The sequence below is a fragment of the Gastrolobium bilobum genome, unplaced genomic scaffold (genome assembly GCF_033153095.1).
Source record: "Gastrolobium bilobum isolate Gb01-03AN ecotype WA unplaced genomic scaffold, APGP_CSIRO_Gbil_v1 utg75354, whole genome shotgun sequence".
Lineage (NCBI taxonomy): Eukaryota > Viridiplantae > Streptophyta > Magnoliopsida > Fabales > Fabaceae > Gastrolobium > Gastrolobium bilobum.
The window spans coordinates 26,890-43,910 of NW_026898516.1; the positions used below are offsets into that span (position 1 = coordinate 26,890).

At 40.4% G+C, this 17,021-nt stretch overlaps 1 protein-coding gene across 1 annotated transcript; it reads left to right on the forward strand.

Moving 5' to 3' along the window:
- Nucleotides 1–807: 807 nt before the first annotated feature.
- Nucleotides 808–2,227, forward strand: LOC133317008 (zeatin O-glucosyltransferase-like). The gene has a single exon (XM_061518801.1). It carries the CDS (start codon nucleotides 809–811, stop codon nucleotides 2,225–2,227), a length of 1,419 nt encoding a protein of 472 aa, XP_061374785.1. The 5' UTR covers nucleotide 808.
- Nucleotides 2,228–17,021: the final 14,794 nt, after the last annotated feature.

Here is a 17,021-nt window from a genome sequence, read left to right on the forward strand (position 1 = left end):
ATACCACATTAGATGTGACATTTCTACTTTGTGTTTGTCACCTATTTTTGCTCACAATGATAAACAATGAGAAAATATATACCCCATCCATCCTCAAAATAATGATAATGAGAAAATATTTTATGCCAAAGAACGTGATAAACAAGTATTTCATCTATGCAATAAGTTGGTAAGTAAAGGGTCAATTAATGATTTTTATATTATATTTTTTTAATAAATTTCCTCTGGGAAGAATTTTTTGAATTTGAAGCATCATGACTTTGTGAGAATAACGAAGATCGAACTCGTGGACCTCTTACCATGTCAAACAATAAATTAATCCAGACAAGCACTAAACAAATAAAGATTGATAGTGCCTAAAGCGATTGGGTATCAATTTTTCCGATACTGCAACTTCAGCCAGAAATACTATAGGCAAACTCAACCAGTCCATTATGTTTTATGTCATATCTCAACTTCAATGTATGCGTATGTGAAATATAAAAATCAAAAATCAACGAAGCACATAGTCCAAATGGTGTGAGGTAAATTCATCCCTGAAGTTATAACATGATTAATTTTACATAAACCAAATCAAATCTCCCAACTTAATGTAGATATCAGATAAACCTAGTTGCTTGGCTATATGCATAAAAGGAAGTGTTTTGAATATGTCACCAGAAAATATTTATTACGTTACAACCAAGACATTAAATTAAAAGGAAAAACTAACATCTGATTTTATAAATAACCAACATACTTAGCTACCTAAGCATTGTGCAACCTACTTACCGATCTAATAACTTATTCCAGCTACTAAAGTTCGCCAATGGCTTCCGATGAGCAAAGCAATAGAAAAAGCCATAGCAGCAACAACTTTCTTCAAACCCAAGTGGTGGTGGTTGTGATACCTTTCCCAGCACAAGGCCATCTCAACCAGCTTCTGCACTTGTCACGCCTAATCTTGTCACATAATTTACCTGTTCATTATGTTGGCACAACCACACATAACCGCCAGGCCACAGTTCGAGTCCAAGGTTGGGACCCAAAATCCATTTCAAACATCCATTTCCATGATTTTGAGGTTCCTCCCTTTGTTTCCCCTCCTCCAAACCCCAATGCAGAAACCAAATTCCCATCTCATTTGCTTCCTTCCTTCAAGGCTTCTTCACATCTGCGTGAGCCCGTAGCAAAACTTATGCAATCCCTTTCATCTATAGCTAGAAGGGTCGTAGTTATCCATGACTCTTTAATAGCATCAGTGGTACAAGATGTCAAAAATATAACAAATGCAGAGAATTACACTTTTCACAGCATCTCTGCCTTTACCACCTTCTCTGTTTATTGGGAGGAAATGGGAAGGCCTCAAATTGAAAGCTCACATATCCTAGAAGTTCCTTCTTTGGAAGGATGCTTTACAACCCAATTCTTAGATTTTATTGAAGAACAACTTCAATTCGAAAAATCCAGTGCTGGCAACATCTACAACACATCGAGGGCAATTGAAAGTCCTTACATTGAGTTGTTAGAACACATCCTTGATACCGGGAAGCATTGGGCGTTGGGGCCCTTCAACCCTTTAGTTATTGAGAAGAAAAACATAAACGGAAGGCATTTATGCATGGAGTGGCTTGATAAACAAGAGCAAAATTCAGTTATATATGCATCCTTTGGGACAACAACAGCATTGACAGAGGAACAAATCGAACAGATTGCAATAGGATTGGAACAAAGCCAGCAAAAGTTCATCTGGGTACTAAGAGATGCTGATAAAGGAGACATTTTCAATGAAGATGAAGTGAGAAGACATAAGCTTCCAAAAGGGTTTGAAGAGAGAATGGAAGGATTCGGGTTAGTTGTGAGAGATTGGGCACCCCAATTGGAAATTCTAAGCCACCCTTCAACAGGAGGGTTTATGAGTCACTGTGGATGGAACTCATGCATAGAGAGCATAACCATGGGGGTTCCAATAGCCACATGGCCTATGCACTCTGACCAGCCAAGAAACAGTGTTTTGATAACACAAGTTCTGAAGGTTGGTTTGGTTGTGAAGGATTGGGCTAAGAGAGATGAGTTGGTGACTGCATCAGTTATTGAGAATTCCATTAGAAGGTTGATGGAAACAAAGGAAGGTGATGACATGCGAGAGAGAGCAGAGGATCTTAAAAAAGCCATCCATAGGTCCATGGATGAAGATGGAGTTTCTCGTATGGAAATGGATTCTTTCATTACTCATATAACTAGATAGTATGGTTCAACCATACACTCTTCTCGTATGCACTTAATGGCCTTACCACACAGGATGTGGCAGAATTTCATAGCGCATGAAGTGAATGCAAAATAGGATTTGGCTAGAAATACACAGATTATTCTGTTTTTAAGACATTATCTGGTAAAGTTTCCGGGATGATTATGTGTGCAAAGCCTTTTTGCTGAACTACTAAAATGAATGCGATTATAAGTTTTCTTATACATAAATTTCAAAACAATCCTCAGGTATAAATAATTGTGTTCATAAACCAGTTAAGAGTTATGAAATTATCTATATAACCTACCACTTAAAATAAAATTTGATTGTATGTTCTATTATGTCATTCTTACAATATTTTGTTAGAGCTAAGCTCTAAAAGGGGAGAAAATTCTCGAGATTAAGGGATCTAACAGAGAAAAGAAAATAAAGAGTGAGAAAGGAAACAACTCAAGATGTATCATGTTGAGAATTCAAGCGTGAGTGGTACAAAATAACACATTCGAAAGGAACGAGCCTCTAAAGAACCAATTCAACCCTGTGCGAAGAAAGAAATTCCACTTAAAAGAAAGTGGGGGGCGACGAGGATCGAACCCAGGACACGAGGCTCTGATACCATGTAAAGAACCAATTCAACCCAAAAGCTTAAGCTGTTAGGTGAGGCTACATTAATGGTTTTATATATCTCAACAGAGGTAAACATAACATATATAAGTTAAATGATCCTTAAACTTAATATTTTAAGATTTTGAATTGAGACGTGGTGTCTGACTCATTTATTATGTGTTTGTTGTTTAGGCTCATTTAATGCATCAATAGTAGTGGCCTCCCTATGTTTTTGATTGTATGTGTCCTATACTAGTTTCAGGGAAAGCATCAATGTTATTGTTCATGAGTTAAATTTATGTAATAAAAAATGTTGTACATCTTCGTTATTGATTGTGAAGCCAGTGGTTATATGTTTTGAGGTATAGGAGTAGCATTAATCCCCCGATGTTGAAATTATCACACAATTCTGTCCTGAAGTGTCCAATATGGTGGGTCAGTACATCCATCTTTAAAAGGGGATAAATGTTTCCTAACCACAATAGGTCCCCATTTCCATTGACCGATCCCTCACCTGATTCCTCACTCCCATGCACAGAATGGGGTTCAAATAACAAAACGGTTAATTTCAAAGATTCTTCGCTGGCGGAAATTTTCTCTCTTGTAAATACCTCACTCCTCAACTGAGGAGTCATCTTTTGCATACCATTTTCTATTGCAGCATTATACAGCCAACCATGCCCTTCGCCTCCCCGTGATTCTTAGGATATGCCTTAATTTATACTAGTCACTCAATTAGAGTTATATTTACAAATTTAATATATAATTATATTTATAAATTTTTTATTTACAAACTCTTATTAAAAAAAACTATGTACTTTAAAGAGTTTAGTTTGAAAAAGTTTATAAACAAATTTTTTGTAAATATAATCTATTCTCACATGTCAAATTCCAAAAATGACATATAACTACCAACTGACGACCGATGTCCAGTGGAAAAAGCATAAGCAAAGCAATTTGCAATCATCCTTCCTTGATATTCTACAATTTTTTTTTTTTTTGGGTACATATTCTACAAAATTTTTACAAAGTAGAAAGCGAACCACATAAAATCTACACAAAATCCAAAACAGTAGTTTGGGACTGACATCATGTTGCTTCTTTTTTCAGAGACCGATACCATTTTATTTGTTTTACATTTTACTCTTGCTAGTAATTTTGAAGAAGATTTTATGAGTACAATTAGATAGCTAGAAAAAGCTCTTACAGAATTTTCATATACTTTTTTTTTTTGGTAATAAAATTTTCATATACTTCAATCATCATCACTTCCACTCCTCTTTTTTTTTTCCCCTATCTTATTGTTTTCCTCCAATCAACATACCTCCTATTTTTTAGGAATCTGGACAAGATTTTTCTATATATATATCTTTTTGGATTTTTAATATTTTTCTCATCCAAACGTAACTTTCATTTTGAACAACACGTCTTTATTAATGGCGGCTTATTATTTATGATTTAAAATAATAGATAAAAGGGTTCAATAATTCTCACCATAAAATAACTAGAATGATACGTGCACAACTTTTCTTACATTGGTTAACAATATGTTTATATCACAGGTTTTAATTTAAGAATTTGAAGCCATTGAGTTCATTAATTTATTTATCATTGGTCCAAAACCAAGTTATCAAAAAAATTTAGTTCTTATTAATTTATGAGTAAAATTTCTTGTGGGTCCCTAATAAAAAATATGGTCCTCACTTTAGTCCCTTGTAAAAAAAATTAGTCGCTTGATTCTTATGAAATTTTTTTTTTTTTTTTGTAAAGGACTAAAGTGAGAACTGTATTTTTTGGCAGGGACCCAAAAGAGACTTTAATCTTAATTTATTTACACTGATCCTCCCATAAAGCAGCCTACCCAACTTGCAACTTGCGTTGAATTGAACTAGGAGGATAAAATACTAACTTAAAACATGCTAGCCTTAATTTGACTTTAGATGGAAGCCACCTTATTTTCATGGATTAGGCTGCCATATTTTGTCACCTCTAAATGTAGGCGCATGCTCATTAATAGTTTATTCATTATTTGATAATAATTTAAAAAATTTCTAAACCCGGACATTTGGTAGAGGAGAATTTTTTGTTTGTTCGGAAATCTCAATTTTCAAAAATATAATTTTTACATTCAATTTATAATAATATCCAAAAATTTAAAATTTAAAAAAATTCAATTTCCCAAAAACCCTGAAAATATCCTCGTACCACCACGAGTATTAGGGTCATCCTTCTAATGTAGGCTAACTACAAAATTTAATCGTCAACCACCGTAATAAGATCAACATTTGAGCATTGTAACATACAGTGAAAAAATATAATTAATGCAATTAAATAAATCTTTTGGATTTTCATTTATTCCATATGTCATATAATAATAGCATGTATAGTTGTAAAAACTGAAGATACCATGAGTCCTCATTTCTTGCTTTTGTATACAAAAGCCTTTCATTCAATATACATGATTTGAATATTAATTGGACAAAACCGTAAACAATTCCAGAATTGAAAATTCAATGCACAAGGCATCATTATGCATATAAATGATGGGTTTTATAAGAGTTATGCTGTAGGAAAAATGATTGTGTAATGTTATAGAGATTCGTTTTGCGTGCCTTAATTTTTTTTGCTTCAAAAAGTGCGGGCCCCACAAAATGTTGTGTGTGTAGGAAATTTTTGTTGGGCTTCCTCCTTCAATGCTAAGTCCAAACCCATTTGAGGGGTTTCCTAAAAACTCTAACCCTAATTTCCACCTCCTCTATATATACTTATTAGTTATGGGTGGAGGCTAGGTCTTATGAGAGAATTTTATTTGACAGATATTTAAGAGAAAATTGTTTGAGCAAAGCTTTATACTTTGCATTTGAGAGATCTCTAGAGAGAGTTTGAGTGAAACATCTCTAGGGTAGTTTGATTATCACCATTGTTGGAGAGGTTGAGTTAACCACCATATTGGTGTATTCTGATTATTTTGTAACCATTATTTTCATAGTGGATTTTTGATCTGGACTAGGTCCCGTGGGTTTTTACTTCTTCATTGAAGAAGGTTTTTTCACGTTAAATCTGGTTGTGTTCTTCTTCTCTCTCTCGTTTTGTGATTTTTCGTTTTGATTTTTCTGCTGCGCTGCCTGACCTGGTGAAATTCAGGCCGAGGTATTGATGAGATCTGAGATCGAGGATCTCATTGACTGACTTCTACAAAGGCCCCTGAGCAGATCTGAGGGAACCGAGTTTTCCCAACAGTGGTATCAGAGCCCGAGTTCGACGGGTTCTGAGGGAGACGAGATGGAGACCAGTGGCATAACCAATGATGGAGACATGTTCAAGTTGACCGCAGACAACTTCACTTATTGGAGAGCAATGATGGAAGATCATCTCTACTGCAAAGATCTACATGAGCCCATTACCCTTGATGAGAAACCGGCAGGCAAGACCGATAAGGAGTGGGAGATCCTGAGTCGGATGGCGGTAGCCACGATCAGAAAATATATTGATAAAAGCCTCTTTGAGCACGTGTCCGAGTTCACGAACGCGTATGAGTTGTGGACGAAGCTGGAGTCCATGATTCATAAGAAGACTCCCACGAATAAAGCATACCTGGTTCGCCGACTTGTGAAGCTTGAATACAAGGACGACATGAGCATGATTGAACACCTCAACACCTATAAAGGTATTGTGAATCAGCTGTCAAAAGCTGAGATGAAAATTGATGATGAGATGCAGGCTTTGCTGCTGTTGAGCTCACTGCCAGAAAGCTGGGATACTCTGTGGTGACTTTGAGTAATTCAGCTCCAGAAGGAAAGTTGAAGATGGATGTCGTGATAGACAGCCTCCTGAGCGAAGAAGTCAGGAGAAGAGAACGAGGTACTTCGAGCACGTCTGAGGCCAACGTTGCTGAGAACAAAGGGAAATTCGACTCCCGGGGTAGAAGCAAAAGCAGGGGTAGAGGTCGTGACAGACGAGAAAAGTCCAGAGGTCGGTCAAAGCCGAAATATGAGTTGAAGTGCTTTTACTGTGGAAAGACAGGCCATAAGAAGCCAGACTGCTGGACCCTGCAGAATGACGAGAAGAACGGCTCTGTGAAGCCGGATCAGATTATTCCAAAGAAGAGGGAAGACAAGAGCACCACTGCGGTGGCTGCCGACCCGAATGCCGAGATATTTCTTCTTGGTGAGGATAATTATTTGAATATTGCATATGATGACTGCACCTGGATTGTTGACTCCGGTGCCTCCTTCGAGGTTACTTCACACAAAGGTTTTTCCTCCTCTTACCTAGGTGGTGATTTTTGAGTCGTGAAGATGGGAAATCAAGTGACCAGCAAGATTGTTGGTGTCGGTGATGTAACTCTGACCACAGATGTCGGATGCCGACTTGTGTTGAAAGATGTAAGGCATGTTCCTGACATGCATTTTAACCTAATCTTAGTAGGCAAACTTGATGATGCCGGGTTAGTGAACTACTTCAGTAGTGTTAGATGGAAGCTGGCCAAGGGAAACTTGGTTGTGGCCCGAGGTAAGAAGGAAGGCTCCTTGTACGTGATGCAAGGAAAGATCAATGGCAGAGAAGCCAATTCTGTTCGAGATGAACCTAGCTTGGAGCTATGGCACAAGCGCCTCGGCCATATGAGCGAGAAAGGGCTCCAGATCCTGAACAAAAAGGGATTACTGACCAGGTTGAAAGGCCAAGCGTTGAAGAGTTGCACGCACTGCCTAGCTGGAAAGCAGCACCGGGTTTCTTTTGTGAGACCGGATCAACCAAAATGACGCAGGTATATTCTTGACCTCGTCCATACTAATGTCTGCTCTATGTCAGAAAGATCCCTTGGAGGAGCTCAGTACTTTGTTTCATTTATTGATGACCACTCCCGCAAAGTGTGAGTATATTTGTTGAAGTCTAAAGATCAGGTACTCCAATCCTTTAAAGAATTCCATGCAATGGTTGAAAGGGAGACTGGCAAGAAATTGAAGGTGGTCCGATCTGATAATGGTGGTGAGTATTGCGGCCCTTTTGATGCATATTGTAGAGCGACCAGGATCCGACTTGAGAAGACGCCCCCAAGACTCCACAGTTGAATGGACTTGCTGAGAGGATGAATAGAACTATTGAAGAGAAGGTCTGAAGTATGTTGTCCAATGCCGGATTGCCGAAATCATTCTGGGGAGAAGCCGTCAAAATAGTTGTTGACTTGATCAACCTCTCACCATCACGACCTCTTGAAGGAGAAATTCCAGAAGAAGTCTAGACAGGTCGGAAAGCGGCCTACAATCAATTGAAGGTGTTTGGATGCCGAGCTTTCGTGCATATCCCTAAAGATGAAAGGGCAAAACTTGATGCGAAGACAAAAGAATGCATCTATCTCGGTTCACTAAAATCCGAGTTCGGGTTCCGACTTTGGGATCCAATCAATAAGAAGATCGTGAGAAGCCGAGATATGATCTTTCATGAGCATGAGAACATTCATGACATCTCGAAGCCCAAAGTCCGGGTTACTGTCAGACGTGAAGAACCCATCCCTCCTGTCCGAGCAGAAGTAGGGGGAGAAAATCAAGAAAATCAAGAAAATGATGATCAACAACAAGCTGAAGATGTCCAAGACATTGAGGTCCGAGTTGATGATGAGATCCGGGATGAGAATGATGAACCGGGTTCTCAAGCTGAAGAACAGCCGAGATATCCAACTCGAGAAAGAAGACCCTCTACGAGATACCCATCTGATGATTACACTGTTGTTGCTGAAGACGGTGAGCCTCAGAGTTATGATAAGGTTGTGATGAGCTCAGAGAAAGAAGAATGGGAAAAGGCAATGCAAGACGAGATGAAGTCTCTGCACAAGAATCAGACTTATGAGCTGACCGAGTTTCCAGAAGGAAGATGAGCTCTGAAAAACAAATGGGTCTACAAGATTAAGAATGAAGAGAACGGGCAGAAGCCGAGATACAAAGCCCAGATTGTAGTGAAAGGCTGCAATCAGAAAAAAGGAGTTGATTTTGAGGAGATTTTTTCTCCTGTGGTGAAAATGAGCTCGGTCCGAACCGTGTTAGCCATTGCGGCTTCGATGGACCTCGAGGTAGAACAAATGGACGTGAAGACAGCATTTCTTCACGGTGATTTAGAAGAAGAAATATATATGGAGCAACCTGAAGGGTTCCGAGCTCCAAACCAAGAAGACTTGGTATGTCGGTTGAAAAATAGCCTCTATGGCTTGAAGCAAGAACCTCGGTAGTGGTACAAGAAATTTGAATCATTCATGACTGATCATAAGTTTGAGAAGACAGAAGTCGACCACTGCGTATTTGTGAAGAGGTATGAGGCCGGAGATTTTCTGATTTTGTTGTTATATGTTGACGACATGCTTATTGTAGGGAAAGACAAATCGAGGATAGCCGCCCTGAAAAAGGCGTTGAGCTTGTCCTTCGCAATGAAGGACCTCGGTCCTGCAAAGTAGATTCTCGGATTCAAGATTATCCGAGATAGACAAAAGAAGCTACTGTGGCTGAGTCAAGAGAAATATATTGAAAAGATTTTGAAGAGATTCAGCATGGACAAAGCCAAAACAGTGAGCACCCCCTAGTCGGACACATAAAGCTGAACCAGAAGCAATGTCCGAGATCTGATGAAGACAAAGATGAGATGATGAAGGTCCCTTACCAATCCACTGTCAGAAGCTTGATGTATGCAATGGTTTGCACTAGACCCGACTTGGCGTATGCTGTTGGAATGGTAAGCTGGTATTTGTCAAACCCCGGCAAAGAGCACTGGGAAGCAGTGAAGTGGATCTTTAAGTACCTCCGAGGTACGACCGACTTATGTCTCCGATTTGGAGAAGATAAAGCCGAGTTGCAAGGCTAGGATTCTGATTTAGGGGGAGACGCCGACTCGAGGAAATCGACGACGGGATACATGATGAGATTTGCCGGAGGAGCTGTCTCTTGGCAATCAAGACTTCAGAAATGTGTTGCACTATCGACAACTGAGGCTGAGTACATTGCCGCTACTGAGGCAAGCAAAGAGATGCCGTGGATGAAGAATTTCCTCATGGTACTCGGCCATGATCAAGACAAGTACGAGCTGGGTTGTGACAATCAAAGCGCAATCCATCTTGTGAAGAATTCGACCTATCACTCCCACACTAAGCATATTGATGTGAGGTATCACTGGATCCGGGATGTGGTGGAAGGTGGAGAGCTCGAACTTGTCAAGGTGCACACTGACCAAAATTGGTCCGACATGATGACGAAGCCGGTTCCAGCAAGAAAATTTGAAGACTGCTGTGAAGGAGCCAGGTTCATGCTGAAGCCGACGCATTGAAGTCAGAGGGGGAGATTTGTTGGGCTTCCTCCTTCAATGCTAAGCCTAAGCCCATTTGAGGGGTTTCCTAAAAACCCTAACCCTAATTTCCACCTCCTCTATATATACTCATTAGTTGTGGGTGGAGGCTAGGTCATATGAGAGAATTTTATTTGACAGATATTTGAGAGAAAATTGTTTGAGCAAAGCTTTATGCTTTGCATTTGAGAGATCTTTAGAGAGAGTTTGAGTGAAACATCTCTAGGGTAGTTTGATTATCACCATTGTTGGAGAGGTTGAGTTAACCACCACATTGGTGTATTACGATTATTTTGTAACCATTATTTTCATGGTGGATTTTTGATCTGGACTAGGTCCCGTAGGTTTTTACTTCTTCATTGAAGAAGGTTTTACCACGTTAAATCTGGTTGTGTTCTTCTTTTTTTCTCTCTCTCTCTCTCTCTCTCTCGTTTTGTGATTTTTCGTTTTGATTTTTCCGCTGCGCTGCCTGACCTGGTGAAATTCAGGCCGAGGTATTGCTGACCTCTATTTTTTCTCTCTCTCTGACTCGGTGGTCTCTCTTTCCTTCTTTCCCATGACTGAAACTTCATCCCTCACCCATTGAAAGACCACCATCGGCTAAGCAAGGAAAATGTGTAAGAAATCTCCATCTCTTCCACTTCCTTTTCCATAAACATCAAGACCAACACACCCTTCCTACTTGAGAAACTTTGGTTTTAAAGAGAGAAACTGCCCCACTAAGAGTCATTTTCGGATTCCTCCATGGAGGGTAATGGGAAGTGGTTGTGAAGCTTAAAAACCCTTCCTCTCAACCTTGTTTAAAGTTTATAAGGCAATAGGATCCTATCTCTTTTGTATTTTGATCAAATTTCTATAATTCTAGGTTAATCAAAGAGGGCTTTTAAGGTTGGAGATGTTATTATGAAAATGAACATAAAGTCCTTCTCAAAGTATGTTAGGGAGTTGTTCTCGATGGAGAAAATTCACTCACTTTGAGTTTTTATGATGGTTTATGAAAGTTGGATTTTTTGATGAATAATACATTTCAAAAATTAGGGTTTAAATGATTGGATGTTGAAATGGATATGGTCTCTTGGTAAAATGTTCTAGGGACATGTTCATGATAAAGGAAAAATTATGAAATCACTATTAAGAACACTTTTGAAATTTAGTTCATGAACAAAGTGTAGGATTCTTATGCTTTAGGTCTTGGAATAGAATTTTGATGGTGATGTTTGTAACACCCCGTAGTACTCCGGTTGTTAACATCATGATATTATAGCGTACACAGCGAAATATTTTATTTCAAGATTAATAAAACGTCTCGTAAAAATGCGAATAAACTATTTTCAAAACATTTTCTGAAATAATTTCTAAAATGTTAACGTGAGATACTGCGAAAGCGTAAATCTAAACATACATCTACTAATTAATCCCATGAGCCAGTATTAGTGGCCATTGACCATCAAGATATGACATCATGTGTCATTCCTGACAGAGTCTCACGGACAGCATAACATCTGTATTTTGGATAACTGGGAACATGGTCCCACACATATAGATAACCTAATTGATACAATAATTTAAACAGATAGCTTGCAAGTCCCACACGAACTGCAATCCCCTCAATGAGTCAATACAAACAATAAGGCTCCATACCAACATTAACTAAATACATGCATCAAGTCTATATTAATTCAAAGTATAAAAGCATCAGTAAATCATCCATGGCTCTAAGGATACAATCATGAGCCTAACTAAATACATACAATAATCTCCATAAAATAATTAAGCATGGTAACAAGTCTACATGCCAACATCAAGTCTAATCATAACATAAAATCATTAGTTGCATCATCAACTACTCCAATGCAGGGGCCTTGCCCCTAGAAGCATCACCACTACTCTAGGTACCTGAAATGATGTCCCCAAACGGGATGAGATAATCACATCTCAGTAAGCTCATGGTTCATAGAGGATCCTCTAACACCTGAGCCCACTTCCTGCATGACAAGTCAGATATAAAGCATATAATACAAACATACAGCATAAACATAGCATAATCATATCATCCTTGTGTAACCCCAGGGTCAAAGCCATAAATGGTTACACCTGTGTAATTTCCAGGGACAATCCATAGACAGTTACACCTGTGTGACTTCCAGGGTCAAGCCATAGACAGTCAACATGTAAGAACCCGCACCGTTAATTAAGGTATTTAATTAATTAATTATGCAAAAATAGGAAATGATTCCATAATTGACCCTAATAATTAATTATGAGGCTTAATAATCATAATAAGAGATTAAGAATGCTGAAAGTCGCTTTTCGGAAGAAAAATGCAGATACCGGTTCTGCTAGTCGGTATAAATGCGTGCCGAAAAAGTATCCCGGAAAATTAAAGTAAGTGCATGATAATTACTAGAATAATATGTAGGACTTGAAAAACGAGTTTCAAGTCCAAATAATGAGAACTGGTGCTAGAAACCGGTACTGGCTTTGAAAAGCGCGTACCAGAAAGTTGCTCAGAAAAATATAAGAAAAATATGTTAATTCTTAGCAAATTATGTAGTTTCATAATCAAAAGTTTGGGATTAAAGTGCTAAGCGTAGCAATTAAAGTTAATATTGTGCGTTTATGTGTTAAATCTCTATAAATAGGCACTCTTGGCCCTAAACCCTAGGCACTCAGAATTGTCTACGTGACTTGGTGGCTGACTTGCACCTTATACACTGTTCCATTGCCTTCCCTTCCATTTCATGAGCAAGCTTTCACCTTTGAGGCTTGTTCTTCCATTCAAACACTTGGTGAGGGTGAAGGTTGGTCTTGGGACTGCATTGGGGTGCTGTTTCTGAGTTAGAGAACCTGTGTGAGGGAGTTTGAAGAGCTGTGTTTGCTGTTCTTGAGGGGTGTGACCTTTTGTTAGCATTTTGATGCTCCAAGATGCTTTCTTGTTGAGTGAAAGACCTACCTTCTTGTTCATTTTCGTGCATCTTCCTTGAGTCAGACTTGAGGGGCTGTGTTGAGCTCCAAGAGCACCTCCATTCTGAGTTTTGATCTTTGGTATGTTGTACCAATCTTTAACTTGAGTTTTAAGGCTTAAAAATGGAAGCTTGATGCATGCTAAGGTTAAAAGATGATAACTTGTTGGGTAAGGCTTAACACACCTAAAAATGCATGATTAGGTGTATAAAATCGGTAAAAAGGGAACCTTGGAAGGATATCTTCACGAAATACAGTTTCTGCATTCTGTCGTGAAATATCCGGATATGTTCCCGAACAATATCGGGATATGTAATATCCGGATATGGGATTTGGACATCCGAATATTACATATCCGGATATGGAATTCTGGATATCTGGATAATGCATATCCGGATATGTACAGTGAGATATCCGGATATGGTCCCGAGGAATATCCGGATATTCTAGGATTTCGCAGAACAGTAGCTGTGCTGTGCATACAGTAGGCTATTGGGGGTTTGTAGACCCTAGATTGATGAAGTTGAACTTCTGCTTTTAATGGATTAAGCCAGAATCACGGGATTAAGGGCTTGTGGCTTTGTTAGAAGCTTTAAGACTTGAAAACGTAATGAAAGGCGTTGTCTTTAATTTGTATGCATGTGGTACATGTTATTGATTTATATTTGGTCTATATCAGATTGTGATCTGCTGTGATTGGACTTTGAGCTTGTGGCATTGGATAGCTAGCTTAGAGGTAAGCTTTCGTGTCCTCGGTTTAGCCATGTTGTGGTTCCACATGTCCCATGGGGATATGATATATGCATGTTGTGTTACATGCTTTTGATGTTTTGGAAATGCTGTTGAGCTATTGTATGTTAGTGCCTTGTTGATATGCATGGAGGTGTTCCACCTATACGGCAAGCCTGAATGTATAGAACATACAAGAGGGTGAGGCTGTGGGTGAGGTGCAAGCGGTGTTCCTTGTACTACATGTAGGGAATATACGTATTCCTACATTTCTCTGGCCAGTAGAATAGTGATAACACACATGCCATAGATATCTGTTGCACTACATAGTTTTGGAACTGATAATGTTATATATGCTTTTTGAACTTATATTGCACATGTAAGTGAGCTTGGGGTGGAAGATCCTTGAGGACCCCTTGTCTTACTGAGATTTCTAGTTTAGAGATCTCACCCCATGTTTGGGGAATGCTTATTTCAGGGTCAGGTAATGTTGAGACCTCAGGCGGCAGGAGGCCGGAGCTGAGTTAGATTGCTGTTATGTTATGCTGCCATGATTGGATGCTGGATTTGCATGCTGCTTTTATGCTTATAGCTTCAGTTTATGTTTTGGAGTTTGATGTTGAGACTTGTTGTTTACTATGTTTATTTGGGGAGCATGGGGATTGTCCATGACACATAGTATTATTATGTCTTGAGTCTTTTGGAGTTGTAATAATGTATCAGGATATTGTCCGGATTACTTGATGTAATGCCGTGATTTATATACACACTTTATCTATATATTGAGGTATTTCAGTAGATGTCTTATGGCAATTTTACATACAGGCGATATTTTATGAAATTGATTAAGTAATCAAGTTGGTAATTGATAATGACGTCATAATTGAAAAGAAAAAGAATATTCCGCAATTTTTAATTAAGCACCGCTTAATACGATGTAATGTTAATATTCCGAGTATACACGGGGTGTTACATTTTATGGTATCAGAGCAACGGTTCGAGGGAAAAGCCTGTATGTATTGCAATGATTAGGATGTGTGGTTGTGTATGTTTTGTGTGTTTGCTCCGTCGAGTGTTATTATGATAATGCATATGTGACCACATTGCGTGGGCCTGATCAACTCATAATTTGTGTAACTTGTGCAGAATCATGGTAAGACCCGGGAAAACCGCGAGACTTCGGAGGATCGGTTTGATCCTGTCCTGGCTGCATTAGCGGAGATGCAGGCGGCCCGACTAGCCGACCAGGAGGCCATGAAAATGCCAAACCAGGCCATGTTGGACGCCGTCAGAGAGGCGAACAGGAAGGCCACTGAGGACGTGTTGGAGGCCAACCGTCTGGCGAACATGACGATGTTTAGAGTCATGTTGGAGGAGATGAGGAATGGCCCTGATGTTGGTCATGCTCCACCGCCGCCCCCTCCACTGCCGCCACCACCACCACCTCCACCCAGTCTGCAGGATGACTCTCAGAGTCAGATGGGAGATGGCAATCATCTTACGGGGGGCATGCAGACTGTCCCTGTTTTTGTTGAGGATCGTGATGAGATCGATCGCCGGCTGAATGCTTTCCGTAAGCATAAGCCACATGCCTTTGATGGATCCTCTGATCCTGTTGTTGCGGCTCGTTGGCTTCAGGTGTTGGACAAGATATTTTGGGTCATGCAGTGCACAGATCCGCAGAAGTTGATGTTCGCTACTTACATGCTGGAGGGCGATGCCCATGAGTGGTGGACAAACCTTTCTCATGTCTACGAGATGCAGGGTCATGTGATGACTTGGCCTATGTTTGAGGACTTCTTCTTGGGTTAGTACTTTCCATATGACGCTCAGGAGAGGCAGCACAGAGAGTTTGACAGATTGGTTCAGGGCTCGTTGTTTGTGGACGAGTACTTGGCCAAGTTCAACCAGTTGGTGAAGTTTGCACACTTCAGGATGGCGAGGCCTACTCCTACATTTCTGGCTGCTAAGTTCTGCAAGAGACATAGTGAGGATATTGCTGGTTACCTAGCTGGTTCTGCTCTAGAGATTTTGGGACACTGGTTCAGCAGTGTCGTGATATTGAAGATTACTACAGCTCGAGTAAGGCCAAGAAGGCCAAGGTTGCTGAGGCGACGAAGGTTGCAGCTGGTAGTTCCACTTCTTGGCGAGACAGGATGTTTGGGAACAAGAGCAAGAGTAAACAATTGGCAGCTCGGCAGGCGCCGAGTCAGTTCAAGAGGTCTTCTGCTCAGGGGAGTGCAGCGAGACCTCCTGCTCCCAGGTGTTCGGGATGCAGGAAGACTCATTTTGGGCCGTGCTCTACCGACCAGTTGATTTGCTTTCAGTGTGGCAAGGAGGGCCACTTCTCCAGAGACTGTCAGTCGGCGACAGCGAGGGCTACTGCAGTGCAGGCAGTGCCACTTCAGATGGTTCCCCTTCCACCTACTTCGGCACCGGTAGTGCCACCATCTTCTGGGAGAGTTTATACTCTGGATCGTCAACAGTCGGATCGAGCTCCGAACCTTGTCAGAGGTACTGTTACGATTGGTTCATCAACTGTTGATGTGTTGTTTGACTTTGGGGCTACGCATTCTTTTGTTACTACCCCGATTGCTGTAGGGCTTGAGTTTCCCAGTGATGTGCTTTCTCCACCGATGCGGGTGACCACCGCCACCGGAGAAAGATGTGATGCTACCACTATTCATTGCGATGTGGCGTTTCAGTGGGATGGCCGCGAGTTCTCGGTAGATCTGATAGGATTGCCGATGGCCAACTTGGAGGTTATTCTGGGCATGGATTGGCTGTCCAGAAATTGTGTGATGATTGACTGTTGTGCCAAGCATGTAGTGTTGTCTCCGTGTGATTCCACAGCCAGTTCCTCGCCGTATATTTCGTTGCTGCAGGCTACGAGAGCGTTGAGAGCAGGGGCATTTGGTTATGTCATGTTGGGAGGTTGGTGAGTGGTACACAGGAGGATATCACTGGCATTCCTGTGGTGAGGGAGTTCCTCGAGGAGTTTCTGGAGGAGATTCCTGAGTTTCCGCCACAGAGGGAGATAGAGTTCTCCATAGATCTGTTGCCTGGTGTGGGGCCGATTTCTTTAGCTCCATACCGGATGTCGCCACCGGAGTTGGCAGAGCTGAAGAAGCATATTGAGGATCTTTCAGCGAAAGATTTTATTAGACTG